This window comes from Lytechinus pictus, chromosome 2 (assembly GCF_037042905.1).
Source record: "Lytechinus pictus isolate F3 Inbred chromosome 2, Lp3.0, whole genome shotgun sequence".
Taxonomy (NCBI): Eukaryota; Metazoa; Echinodermata; class Echinoidea; order Temnopleuroida; family Toxopneustidae; genus Lytechinus; species Lytechinus pictus.
The window spans coordinates 45,336,898-45,351,000 of NC_087246.1; the positions used below are offsets into that span (position 1 = coordinate 45,336,898).

Here is a 14,103-nt window from a genome sequence, read left to right on the forward strand (position 1 = left end):
CTGTATGATTTTATGAAATTTCCACCTGTTGTTCTTATGACTCTATTCAGATTTCTAAAAGTTTGATAATTGAAATGATTGAGAATATCATTTAGCACATTAGAACATGTTCCGTCTATTTTGAAAGTCATGCATGACTTACAAAAGGCAAAAGGGGCACAGTATATATGCAACCTTTTTTGAGGACCTTTTAAGTCAGGAAATTTTCTGACAGGAATATGGGTACTTCCAGTGGTTGTGATCTTCAACCTCTTTTTTTTTTTTGGGGGGGGGGGGAGGGGGAGGGTGTGGGCTTATCTGAAAATGGTTGCCCTCCTTCTGGAAAGTCATGGATCCCACTGTGGGCCCTGTAACACAAAGGTTAAGGATTAATCGCTAATTTGAAAGGGCAATTCTGATGGTTGCTAGTATTAGTAAGTCTACGGAGCAAAATGTGCATGCAATGGTGATCTTGATAATAGGCCATTTCATATTGTACAACGCCTACTTAGCTTGTTGTACGCGAGCAAATTGGAGGCTGAATGTCAAACATTTGTGCCGTTGCACGCAAGACGTACCAACCAAAATGTACTGTTGCACGGCTTTAGGAGGTGACGTCACAATACGATTTAATTCATTGCGCTCAGTAAAAATGAAGGTGCAATACGCGTATAAGCCTGCTGGCTAAATGCGCAATGCTGCCCAAGGTCATGTGCGCTTGTGGGATTTTGCTTTTCGCTCTCAATTTTTTTGCTAAATTCCGAGGCGTTGTACAACACAAATAGCGAATATTCTTATTCGTGCAATGGTGCGAGATTTCGCATTCGGTGAAAGAAAGAGACGCTCTATTCAACTCGGCTAACGCCTCGTTTAATAGAGCATCTTTTTTTCACCTCATGCGAAATCTCGCACCATCGCACTCATGCCTATTCGCTATTTGTATAATAGCGATTGTTTGCAAACCTTTGTGTTACCATACAGGGCCCAGATAACAATTCAATTCATAAGATGCTATTCCACTGCATTTGATTGAGAAGACCTGCTAATGGCTACAGGTATCAAATTGCAAGCTATGAAAGCTGACATCATACAATCTTTCAAACTTGTCACACTAAAACGAATTCATTTAAAGTATTATTAAAAAATGTCTTTGATTTATATTTTCTTCAGTTTTGGAAGCCGATGCCGGAGCCCTGCCGGTCGCGGATGATTTTCGTGAGCAGGCAACCAAGCTTCTCGAACTGCTAGATATTACCACGCCCGTTGTGGCAAAACTCAAGGTATCATACACATAAGCCTTCTTGATATAATTCTCGGTTTGCATTGAATAGACCCTATGCATTGATTTCATCTGAAATTCAACAACAAATCATGGCGACATTTGAGAGGAAAAACAATGATCTTGTCAACGCATCTTTTACCTGTGATCACTAACACTGGTAACACTGCAGGTAACAACGCCGTAGCTTCCCATTATTTGCCGCAACTCTATATAATCAAGTACATACATACATTTATTACTTCCTGCCACTGTCATGAGAGTTTATGCTAGTACCCGCCATGATGCTGCAAAACTGTCAGGATGTAGTAGAAGGACAAATCCTTGCCTCCATTGCTGCGGTTTAAACATTCCACAAAAATTCATTTAAAAAATCACTATTTCAACAAGATTTGTAGAAGTGAAAGGTCTGGACTCCATTGTAATTACATGTGATTGCATGGGAATGAATATCCTCTAGCAACCCAGTTGTCCTCTGAGTGAGTGTGCACTTCTGTTTCTTAGGCCGTGTGAAGTCACGTACATAGGTTCTACTGTGAGCGCTGGTCTACAATTTATACACTATTGATGTGAAGAAACATTCTAAATAATAATAATAATGGCTGTTTTTCTGAACAAACCAGATGGGTTTTCTTGTTTCTACAAATTGTTATTGTTGATGGAATGATAAATTGATAAATATCCTTCAATGTTGTTGTTATTGTTATTTTCATACAAGCTTCCTTACAGGCTAGTGCCACTCCTCATTTATGTAACAAATTGAAAACAGTCAACAAATTGAAAACACAGTTAAAAAAATAAAGCAAGAAAAAGAAGAGGTCACATTGTATACACATGACATTGTTAAAACAGACTGGCTTACAATACATAAAGTATTATCTTGAGATTGATCTTATCAAAAGTCCAAAGTTCTGCTTGTTTCATAGTCCACCTGACTTGACTCCATTTGTTGATGAAATGGCATGATTCAAATTATATAACCTTACATGTATGTCTGTATAAACATCAACATTATAGTGCAATACCAATCATCATTTTTTATTTTCATAAAGAATTTTAAGAGGTCATGATTCGATGAATGTACATTTAAAGCATGAATATGTTTGTTCTGCAAATTCAGATATCTGTGGTCCATGGCAGATTTACTTGTTTTAAAGCAACTCATAACATTTAAAAAAAAGAGCAAGCTCAAATGCATGCTTGTGATTAGTTGAATATCAAATTGTTTGATCATAGCTCTTTCTGCAATGAGCCACAGGACAACTACCGAAGGCCCTATAATAGATGCAGATTGGATTGGTGGTGATTTTTATACCTGATTGCTAAGAAAGCATGAATGCTTGTAAGCAAGCAACCAGAGGACCGACGGCTTAAGGTCCTCTCCGAAGGACCTGGTACTGAGGATTAATGCCTTACCAAAGGGCACTAGCGCACCAAGTGGGAATCGAACCCGGGTCACCGGAATACGAGTCCCCTGCTCTACCGACTGAGCTATCGCGCCTCTAATAAATGGGAGTAAATATGGAAAAGAATCATCAAATCATTTCATGCCATGAATTTTATATTTTCAATGCAAGGTCACATTTTTAAATAGGGCACATTTTAGATTATATTACATTACAAATAGAAAATCAAAAGGGCACACAAATAACACCCAATGCCAGTTCTAAAGGGCTTGGTGATGTGTTTACCTGATTGTTATAAAGAAAGCATGCAAGACAAAATTAATTTTTATTTAAAAAAACAAAACTTTTGCTCTTTTGCAAACTGTACGTAGTAGCAAGTTGTTCAGAAATAGTTCACCTTATCTAAAATACAGCCCCCCTTTTTGCCTCTGTCTTTATGCCACTGATCAGACCTCTTTTCAAACCTAAACATTTTTAAAAGCCAAATATGGGCCCAGTAACATGAATCTTAGCAATAATTGTTGGGCTGATTAATGTGATTGATTGCATTGATTATTGTGTACATGCAGTTGTAAATATCAGCCCTAGATGATCAATCGTAAGCTTTATACTAACTAGGCCAATGTTTGGCTTTAATTGCTGACCATCCAAGGATCTACGATAGCAGCAATAACTGATAACAACCTAACACATTCATAGGGCAACTGATTCCAATAATGTAGACACTTCATGGTTTGATCTGCTTTTAGAGTGTTGAGTGCCAACTGTTCAGTGCCACCATTCTTGATATTTGAATCAGACACTGACATTGGAGGTACAGAGTAGAGTGGGCTCTGGCTGTAATAGATAATCACTGTGGCTGTAATATTCCACCATGTTTTAAGAGTAAGTGAAATTGAAAAGTATTTAATGTGGAACCTTACCTGTTTAACCGGAACCTTAACTTTGCAGATTCAACAGCCAAGTTGGCCTACTAGAAATATTGTGATATACAGTACATGTATAAACAATTGTTATCCTTGCTTGTTACCTTTCTATTGTTTATACATGTATGTAAATGAAAAGTGAACATTTTTTCTCATTTTCTTGCCTTAACTATACCTACATGTATGAGATGTTTCGAGTATTCTGTAAAAATGTGAAATCTGTCACAATTCATGTCATAACAGAATTGGAATTATGGTCTTTCAATTTGTCATTCACAAGTAAATGCTCTCTCATTGGCAGATCCAGGAAGGGATGGACCTTTCCTGGTAGCTTTGTGAATGTATTGGTAATGTTAATGGAGAAGCAGGAAGTACACGTACATGTATATATATTTATATTGAACTTTCTGCTCCTGTCAGGTAAACAATATATTTTTAGATGTCGATGTGACGAAACAAAACCTACTCTCCCCCATTTTTGTAACTTTCTTTTATCATTTGAAACTGTTGAACATACCATAGCACAAAGGAAATGCAAATTAGAAAAACATGATGGCAAGTGGGCTATCATTCTGAATACTTTAAAGAGGCGATAAAGCAGAAGGCTGTTTTTGTTATGTTTATTTATTTTTTTATATAGGCCAAGTGCCTGATTTTTTTTGTGTTGTTGTGTACAAACATATGTTTTTTTATTATATACTATTCTGTATGTTAGACATGTTATTTTATATGCCAACGTCATCTGAACTTTTATATGTGATCCATTATATCATGTATGTTTTGTTATGTATATTTTGATGAAAAGGATCAATAAAACATGAATTACAAAAAAAAAGTACACGTACATGTACTCTCATTGGCAGATGCAAATTCGGAGCAAAGGAAAGACCTTGCTTTCTCTGGAAGGCTCGACAATGTTCATGAGAAGCACGGAGTAGCCTCCCCCTGGATTTGTAATAAACTTTTTTGAAAGAAATACTGTCATACTGTCCAATTTTGGCAGTGATAACCCTTTTTTTTAATTTTCAGAGAATATTTCAAACGTACCAGGCTCCTTCTGTTATCAAATCCTGGATATGCCACTTATGTACTTTATTAGCCATAAAGTATGATTGATAATGACCATGTCTTCATCTTTTAACAAGTTTTACATTGTATTAAGTATTAATTGGTTTCTCTATAAAAAAGGCTTTTATCTGATCTTATCTTTTCAGAGGTTACTGGACAGCCTACCGATTACTAGACTTCCTGATATATTTGCTTCTATTGTCCAGGCATCGTACAACGAAAAGCTGGAGGTATGAAACCTGATCTTTAATAAAGTGATTGACTTAGTTTCAATTTAAGTCTATCTGATTATTAAGGAAACACAACTTTTGTATATAATTATGAAATAAGCAATAAAATGAGGAATCATTTACATTCCTAGTTGTGATACAATAAACCTTTGAATGATCTCATTGGGTTATGTAATTGCACATTATGGCTTTCTGTAAAAATATCTCAATAATTTTTATATTTTTTGCTGAAATTTCTGGAATAAAAAAAGTTCAGGTGGAATATAGGAAAGCATAGGAGAAAATGGGCACATAGATAAGAAATAAATGTTGGTAATGGAGTAACATTGGCTGTTGTTGTTGATTGGATTTTAAAGAAGCTCTCATTAAAAAAGAATATATGCGCCAATCAAAATCATTACATCATATCACTATAACTGGCTGTGTGGAATTGCCCTCTTTATATTGTCAGGTCCTCGATGCCGTCGATCTGGAGGAGCGCTTCCAGAAGACCCTCCCTCTCTTGGCCCGTCAGATCGAGGGCCTACGGCTCCTCGGGCACGCCAAACGAGGGAGTGGCAACAACATCAGAATTCCTGCTGCGCTCAAGGAGAGCAAGAACAATCGTGTCGTCATTCTGAAGAATGGTCCGGGAAAACCAAGGTTTATCGATCGTCAGGAGAGGAGCAATGATAGCGAAGGTGATGGGGACGAGATATCTGAGCTGGAACGCAAGATTAAGTATGCCTGCTTCCTTTTTTTCATTGAATTGAATTGAAATGAATTGTTTATTGCCCTGCTCACAAAAAAATGATCATGTTCTATCTCAAACATAACAAAATATTTAGTTTCATAGTAAAGACAGGTAAATAACATACTAATCTACATTTCACATTGCTCATGTGAGCTAGGGAAATTGCAACTTACTTGTAATGGAATATATATAGTATATGCTATTTTATTTAGATGAAAAACTATGTTGATGCATATAAACGAATATGAATATATCTTATCTCTATTATATTTGTTTATGTTGAATATTGATGTTTTTGGTATGCTTGTGTATGTGTATTAATTTATTGTCGATAGAAGCTGAATTCCTTTGTTTTTTAAACAAAGATTACCTATTTGGAATTTCCAGGCTCCTGTTTCATAAAGACTCATTATAATAACAAATTATCGATTTCTTTAACAAGTTTACCATCAGCCAGTCTGATTGAGCAATTTCAGTAGCTTTAAATTGTTTTTGCTATTTTTTTTTTGCAGGAGTTTCTGTATTTTATTCATAAATCAATAACAAATGAAAAAAAAATGATACAATAACAACGACATAAATGAGTTCATTTTTGTGTGACAATCGAAAAGATAAATAATGTGTAAGACTGAAATCTACATATATAAGCATGTAAAATAGTAAGTTGGGTAAAAATGCAGGGGCCAGCTATAATAAGCAGGTAACTGCTTGAAACGATAGCAGTAATACTATCATAACAAGATTTATGAAATCGAGGGCTGTATCTTGAATGTGTTCACGATCTGATTTGATTTGTTGTGTGAAGGGATGCCCAGATGCCCAAGCACGCACAGAAGGCGTGTCAGAAGGAGCTGAAGCGACTGAAGAAGATGCCCAGTGCCATGCCAGAGTATGCCATGACCAGGAACTATCTAGAGCTGATGTCAGAACTTCCTTGGTCTAAGCAGTCTAAGGATACCCTTGACATCAAACAGGCAAGGTAAGGATTGCACCGAAAGCTGCAGTTTCCATTTCGTTGGTTGTTCTGCTGGACTTCATCTTCTTCACTACGCCTCTGCTTAAATTATGAGAAGCCCAAATTGATTGATGATTCTTATGACTGCTATATTTTTTCCCCACGCTTATTCCCAGACTATTCCCAGACAGAATTATTTGAGTGTCAACTGTGAGCTTATCAAAAAATTTTTTTTGGTCTCTTTTCAATCTTTGAATATTAGGATCGATCTAGATGTCGATCACTACGGCCTGGACAAGCTGAAGAAGAGGGTGATCGAGTACCTGGCTGTCCGTCAGCTGAAGAACTCCCTCAAGGGTCCTATTCTCTGCTTCGTGGGTCCACCTGGTGTAGGAAAGACCAGTCTCGGTAGATCCATAGCTCACACGCTGGGAAGGGCTTTCCACAGGTAAACACCTCATGCTCCAGTTACACCATTGACAATGTCTCCAAGGCAACAGATGATATAACATTTGAAATAACGTAATAGCTTTGATCTGTTGGAGCCAGTTTGTTGGTGTGGCTGTAGTATTCCATAAAATATGTACGTCCACCCCATACATTATGTGGAATAGGAATTTAAGTTGGACTTATAGTCAGACTTTAATCTTTGTGAAATACCCCCCAGAACTCAAGTTTATTTTGAAGAATTCCTCCTCATGGTGTATGTATCTTGCATTCCATCTTATCAGGATATCCCTTGGTAGGTGTGACCAATGTGACCGATGAGATATGTAGTGATGCGTTTATATCGTGCACAATTGGGAAATTAAGTTCGGACTTTTTAATAGTCACTCTTTGTAAAACACCCCCACACCCCAGAACTGAAGTTTCTCTTGGTGGATTCCCTCACATCGTGTATGTATACTGCATTCCATCCTATCAGGATATCCCTTGGCGGTTGTTGCGATCAATCAGATATCAGAGGTCATAGACGTACCTACATAGGGTCCATGCCAGGTAGGATTATACATGGACTCAAGATTGTGGGAGTCAACAATCCTGTCTTCCTTCTCGATGAGATCGATAAACTTGTAAGTTTACTTTTCTCTTTTTTTATATTAATCTTTCACTTTTCTTATTGGCAATCGATCAAATTACTGTATTTATGCTATGTACCAATACTTTGTTCATTTTCCTTCAACTTTTGAACCTCGTCTTGGTATTAGCAGCATGGGCTCAAGTTTCATCACAATAGGTGTATTGTATTATTTTGTTTCTAACAATGCACAGTGATTCATGGTTTTAGGTTATATTTTTCTCCCATGTTCTGTATATAATGTATTTACTATGAAAGCTTATTACCATGAGAGACGCCTTTTATAGGGACTTGGTTGCTACCTCATTTGTATTCGAATTTCCTTTGAATTCCGTTGCAGGGACCTGCTGCCTAATCGCCGTGTGCTACTCTCTTTGACTTCATTTCATTTTGGAATTCCAATTATACTTTGTTATAATTTGTATAACTTAAGAATTTTCAACAACCAAACAAACATTCAATTTGTAGTTCAAAGGTGAAGAAAGATGTTGAACACTTGCTAGCGGGAAGAACAAGCTGAAATTTTGTGATATAGAGGGTCCTTAATTCCATGTTCCTGTCTGTTATTTTTGTGTTTGATAGGGAAAGAGTCTTCAAGGGGACCCAGCCTCTGCTTTATTAGAAGTCTTGGATCCTGAACAGAACAATGCCTTCACTGATCAGTATCCTTTCCTCATCAATATTACAATCTGAATTTGCAAATAAGTTAAAACATCCAGGGGGTTTAGGCCCCCACCTAATTCATGAAGCGTGTGCGCACTCTAAACATGATAGCGAGAGTTGTTGGTGTGCTTATTTCAGTGCAATAGTAGATTTTCAAATTTGGAGAAAGAAATTATCATGAGTACTCTGTTGTAAACTTAGAGAACAAATAGATTTTATTTGTATTCAGTGCCATTTGTTATTTTTGTTGGGTTCTTTGTTCCTTCCTAGTTTAAACCTTTTGTGAATTGGGGCCCTTGAGTTCAATTTTTACATTGTGTGTTGAAAAGCTCATTTATTCATTGATATGTGTTTAAGTCACAATCTCTTATCAAGTGGGACTCTCCAGAAGAGATTCAAGATTTGTTTGTTTATTTATAATTTTTTTTTGATATTATTTTTTATTTTCTTAATTAATTGTTTATTCATGTATTTATTTATTTTGTTTATTGGTTTATTCATTCATTCCATTATTATGAAAGTTATTCCGGTAAATACTTTTGTGAAAACAAGACACTGCACTTTAACTGTGAGATATTGTTACGCCTTGTAGATAACCGGATGAACATGTCCGATTTGAATAATGCATGTGGACCCGTTTATCTAGGGCTTTCCCTACCATTAATAAGTCAGTCGGAATTGAGCCTTAATACTGCATTGCCCAGCTATCTCAATGTCCAATTTGATCTTTCTCAAGTGCTCTTCATTGCCACTGCCAACTCTTTACAAACTATCCCACCTGCCCTCAAGGATCGAATGGAAGTCATTCAGGTAAGACACCCCCCCTTGCTATGAATTGTTCCTTGATCAAATGCCTCTTCTCGGGGCATTTCAAGAAACCGATGTTCAATTTTTGCAAGACTTTCTTTCAATTATTGCAAGTCAAGCTTAATTCCAAATTGAGCACAATAGGTACCGGTAGTTGCATGAAAGTTGTAAAGTTATAGCGGGGTGGAAAATAGAGATTTGTTTGATTTGGTAAAAAGTTTGTTTGCCTTCATGCACTGTTTACATTCCTTGATTTGTTAATTTCAGTTGCTAGTTTTTCTGGGCCAGGCTAGCACTTGGAATGTGAAAGTGAAAGAATGCAAACTGGCTGGTTGTTGGGCGTTTGGGATTTAGTATAAGTATTTTTTCGGGGCACAGTGGATTTGGAAGAGTGGAATTGAATACTGAATTAGAATTTTTGGACAGTCCAGCTGAACTTAGATATTTTCCACCCCGCTATATTGCAATTTATTACAGATGATATACGAATTTGATAAGAGTTTCTTGCAATACCCCGTATCTCTAATACCTGATTTGACAAATGCCTTTGTCTTATATTTCGCTAAAGGCATGGAGGTAAAGGATTCAGGCTGCAGAATTTCATTACAATAGAAACTCACTTTTGTTAAAAATTGGCAATAATAAGAAATTTGATAATTAGCACTCTGCCCATTTTTCCATTTTATCTGATTTTCTTCTGGCCATTTACCAATACAATGTGGACAATCTGGTATTGGACCAAACAGTCAGCAAGTGGGGAAAAAGAAGTATAATAATAAATTCATAAAGTGCAACCAATATCTACTTGACTCCATTTTTGATGAAATATGACTCCCAAAGTCTTATAATATGCTTTTTCAAACTAAATAAAAAGACTCGATTTTGGCTGACTTATTATGAACTTTGAGTTGGGCATTCTCAATTTTTGCACTGCTCAGGTGGCAGTGGTTACCTTACGGGTAAAAGACAGTAGTTGCAGCAAACAGTTATTTCATGAGAAAGTCTTTAAAATCAACGTTAATTGTCAAAGTATTATCATACATCTAGATCTGGTACATTAGTGTAAACTTATCTTTGTACAATCATGAAATCTTAGCTCAAAATCGATAATTCCGATGATCACTAACACAGAAAAGCATATGTGGGACAGTGTAACAATATTGCTTCGAAAAATACCCAACATTTGATGGAATTTCAAGCTTATTTTGCACATTTCTCAGCAATTACGCATTTTCTTCCAGAACTATTTGGCACATATTTTTTATTCATGCATACAAACACTTTGGTGGTGATTTCATTGGATATTGTTTGAACTCATTTGAGATTGTTACCACAACTGGTATTTATCTTTAATGTGATGCACATTTCCAATGCATTTTGCAGGTTCCAGGGTACACTCAGGAAGAGAAGTTTCATATTGCCAAAGACCATCTTATTCCCAAGCAGTTGAAGGAACATGGACTCACCTATGAACAACTGCAGTTTGCTGAGGATGCCACTAAATACATCAGTAAGATTTCTTTATTTCCGATTCTACCCAAAGAAAACCCCAACCATTCTCAATTTTGAGGAAATAATCTTGAATATTTACCATTCAAGCTCCTGCTTTGATATGATTTTCCTGTATTTTGATCATTTAACTTCACACTCCTTTGGGAAATGCTGTTTCCCCCCTATTTTTGAGCAAGATCTGATATATTTTATTGACTGGATGCAACCCCAAAATTGTATCTCCACTATCAAGCTTCCCTAGCAAGCCTTTCACATTCCATTCCATTGCCAAGCCCATAGCAGATTAAAAATGCAAGTCAGATTAAAAAAAAATCAGACGTCTGAGGTACTTATTCTAATTTCATCATACTGTGCCATCTACCAGTAATGGCCTGATGGTAGAGTCGCTGACTGGCAATCGATAAAAGACAGGTCCGAATCCCGCTGGTTCCATGATTTTATTCAGATTGAATATAAAATCTTATTTACTGTGTGAAAGCCAGAAATTGTATCTTCAGTGAGATCGTTTCTGTCAGGTAGATTGCGATGTTTGTTGCCTGAATATCTGGTTCCTCTCATTTTTGTCTTCTAGAAAATCATAGTAAAATATAGATGGTTAAATAGAGGATAAGCTGCAATTTACATTCATTGCAAAAAAAAAAGCATTATTTGCATGATAAATCAATATGCAAGTGTTATTTAAATTAGAATTCCCTACAAATTTTTATTCCAGTCTCCAAGTATACCAGAGAGGCAGGGGTGCGCCAGCTGGAACGCAAGTTTGGCGCCGTCTGCCGTGCGGTAGCCGTCCGGGTCGCAGAGACGCAGATGAGCAAACGCAAGATATCCACTGGTTCTTCAGAGGAGGGCGCCCCCAATGCCTCGATGGAGGACAGGGAGACAAAGGAAGATGTCAAGACGGAAATGACAGATGAGACTTCACTGGAGCTGACAACAGAGGCCGCCATTGCTCATCCTCCTGAGATGCCCATTGTCATCGATGTTCTTGCAGTCAAGGATATCCTTGGGGTAAAATTTTAAATGATGTTATTATTGTTGTTGTTATTATTATTATTATTATTACTATGACTATTATCATTATTACTACTTCTATTACTATTATTATTATTGTATTTATCATTATCATCATCATCATCATTATTAACATCCATTATATGCTGAATTTATTTGATGAAAAACTTACAAAAGAAGGTGTGTAATGTCATTTCTTCCCTTATAAGCATAACATTGGTGCGATGTAATCAATGTTTTGTAAAAGTAAGCAAAACTTTGTTATGCCACACTTTCTTATCTTTCGTCCTCTAACCATGCCCCAATTACATCTAGGTGTGCTATTTGTAATGAAATCATTTTTATGACTTAAATTTAAGTTTGTTTATTATTTTATAATTATATGTCAAACATGATGTGATCTTTCAATATAAATCAAATCTATATGGGGCTGTTGTAAGGCTTTTTAGTCATTCTTGTTATTAATATCATCATTATCATTATTCTTTTTAGGCTGCTATTTATGAAAGTGAGACTTGTGAGAGATTATGCCAGCCTGGAGTTGCCGTAGGTAATTATATTTTCTTTTCAAAGACAGAGTCCTCTCTTACCTCAAGTTGGTTTTGATAACAGCAAAAAAGTGAGAGTAACATATTTATGAAGTTTTGATAATAATAATAATAATAATCCACTTTTATATAGCGCTTAGTACATCGGGGCAACGTGTCTAAGCGCTTTACAGATATATTATTACCTTGGTCATCGGATTCAATCAGTCATTCCCGCACAAAATGTGTGCACATCCTCCACTCCCTAGGGAGTATTCCAGTCAGTCGCCGGTGAGGCACACACAGTACTGGACAAGCTACAATGACTTTCACATCCTACCGGGTACCCATTTAGCACCTGGGTCGAGAGTGGCAAATTGTGGATTAAGCCTTGCCAAAGGACGCCAGACCGAGGTGGGATTCAAACACACGACCCTCTGTTTACAAGGCGAGAGTCAGAACCACCACACCACGGCTCCTCCACCTTTTAATTGATGGCAATCAATTAAATCAAATCACAATCTTTAATCAGACTGAACAAAGCAGAGTTCACATTTTTATGATGTCACTAAAGGGGTAGCGATCCTTGATTGGTTTTTATAAAAGCAGATAAATGATAGAAGAATATTGATTAATGTTGGACAAAAAACCATTGAAGAATAACATTGTTATGATTTTTAAAAAGTTAGTTAATGCCACTAAATGGGTAGCTGCGTATAACTCTGATTGTTTTTTTTTTTTTAAAGCAGAAAAATAAAGAGCTAAATATAAATGAATGTCTGTAAAAATCCATTTAAGTATGACATTCTCATGATTTTTTTTTTTTATTGTGATTTTGTGACATCACATTTCATCCAATTTTTTTCCAATTTAATTTAATTTCCAACTAAATATGAATCCAGTTAATACAGTCAAGTAAATGAAGCCAGTACACAAACATAATTGCATGTATGAATACAATGTGGGATTAGTACAATTAAAATAAACATGTCGGCATATAAGAACATTGCGTAGTTGGCACGTTTCAAGCTTGAGGGAGCATCAGACTCCAAACACCATGTTTCCTTGTCTTTTGAATCCATCCCTGATGTTATTCTTTTTCATTGAATCATTTTGTTGTATATGCATTTATTTGATCAAAATTTGAAAGGTTGTATATCCTTTCAAGGCTAAGAATCTGATTTTTCAAACTATAACAAAACTAAAATTAATTATTGGCAAAATCGTGTTTGTTTTTAATTTTTCTACAGCTGAATGGTCAACTTTATGAAGCCAATCATATAGAACGATTTCAATAGCTTTAAACTGTAATTGCAAATACTTGTTTGTTGTTTCATTAAGTTTTATGAAATGGGTGCCTAAACTGATATATATCACTTTTCCTCTACAGGTATGGCTTGGACAGCTATGGGAGGAGAGATCATGTACGTTGAAGCCACTAAGATGGACGGCGATGGAGAACTGACCCTTACTGGACAGCTGGGGGACGTGATGAGGGAATCTGCTCAGCTAGCACTCAACTGGGTTCGCAGCAATGCCTCAAAGGTATGCATTTATTTCCAGATTCCAAGATGTGTAAAGATGCTGAAATATGTTTTAGTTAGTAATTCTATAGAATCATTCCGTTATCACTTACCGATGTATATTTTGGGGGCACTTATGGTGTGCAGTCCTGGAAGAAAAATTTATTGTCAAGTAAAGATCTCTTTGGACTGTGTTATCCAGTTAGCCACATAAGGAAGGTGATCTGATATGAAAATACAAGTGGTATAAAATGTTCATTACATCGAGATCTAAACCTTGTATGATTAACTTAAGCCCAGGGCACACTATGCGATTTGTTGCGATCCAAATTTCAAAGACATTGTATAACATTTGATATGAACATTCCAACCAATAAAATCTTCACGATCAGAGTTCAGAATAGTG

At 36.3% G+C, this 14,103-nt stretch overlaps 1 protein-coding gene across 3 annotated transcripts in view; it reads left to right on the forward strand.

The window, feature by feature from the left end:
• The window catches only part of LOC129278971 (lon protease homolog 2, peroxisomal-like), a 38,067-nt gene that overhangs the window by 7,500 nt on the left and 16,464 nt on the right, over positions 1-14,103 (forward strand). For all 3 annotated transcript variants that reach the window (XR_010292613.1, XM_064094899.1, XM_064094900.1), the window contains exons 4-15: positions 1,150-1,259; positions 4,805-4,888; positions 5,340-5,608; positions 6,427-6,600; positions 6,839-7,024; positions 7,502-7,649; positions 8,237-8,316; positions 9,022-9,127; positions 10,508-10,634; positions 11,349-11,644; positions 12,140-12,197; positions 13,565-13,719. Coding sequence is in view for 2 of the 3 variants with exons in the window: in XM_064094899.1 (XP_063950969.1) it covers positions 1,150-1,259; positions 4,805-4,888; positions 5,340-5,608; positions 6,427-6,600; positions 6,839-7,024; positions 7,502-7,649; positions 8,237-8,316; positions 9,022-9,127; positions 10,508-10,634; positions 11,349-11,644; positions 12,140-12,197; positions 13,565-13,719 (1,793 nt within the window). In the remaining variant the exon portion in view is untranslated. The remainder of the gene's footprint in view (positions 1-1,149; positions 1,260-4,804; positions 4,889-5,339; positions 5,609-6,426; positions 6,601-6,838; positions 7,025-7,501; positions 7,650-8,236; positions 8,317-9,021; positions 9,128-10,507; positions 10,635-11,348; positions 11,645-12,139; positions 12,198-13,564; positions 13,720-14,103) is intronic.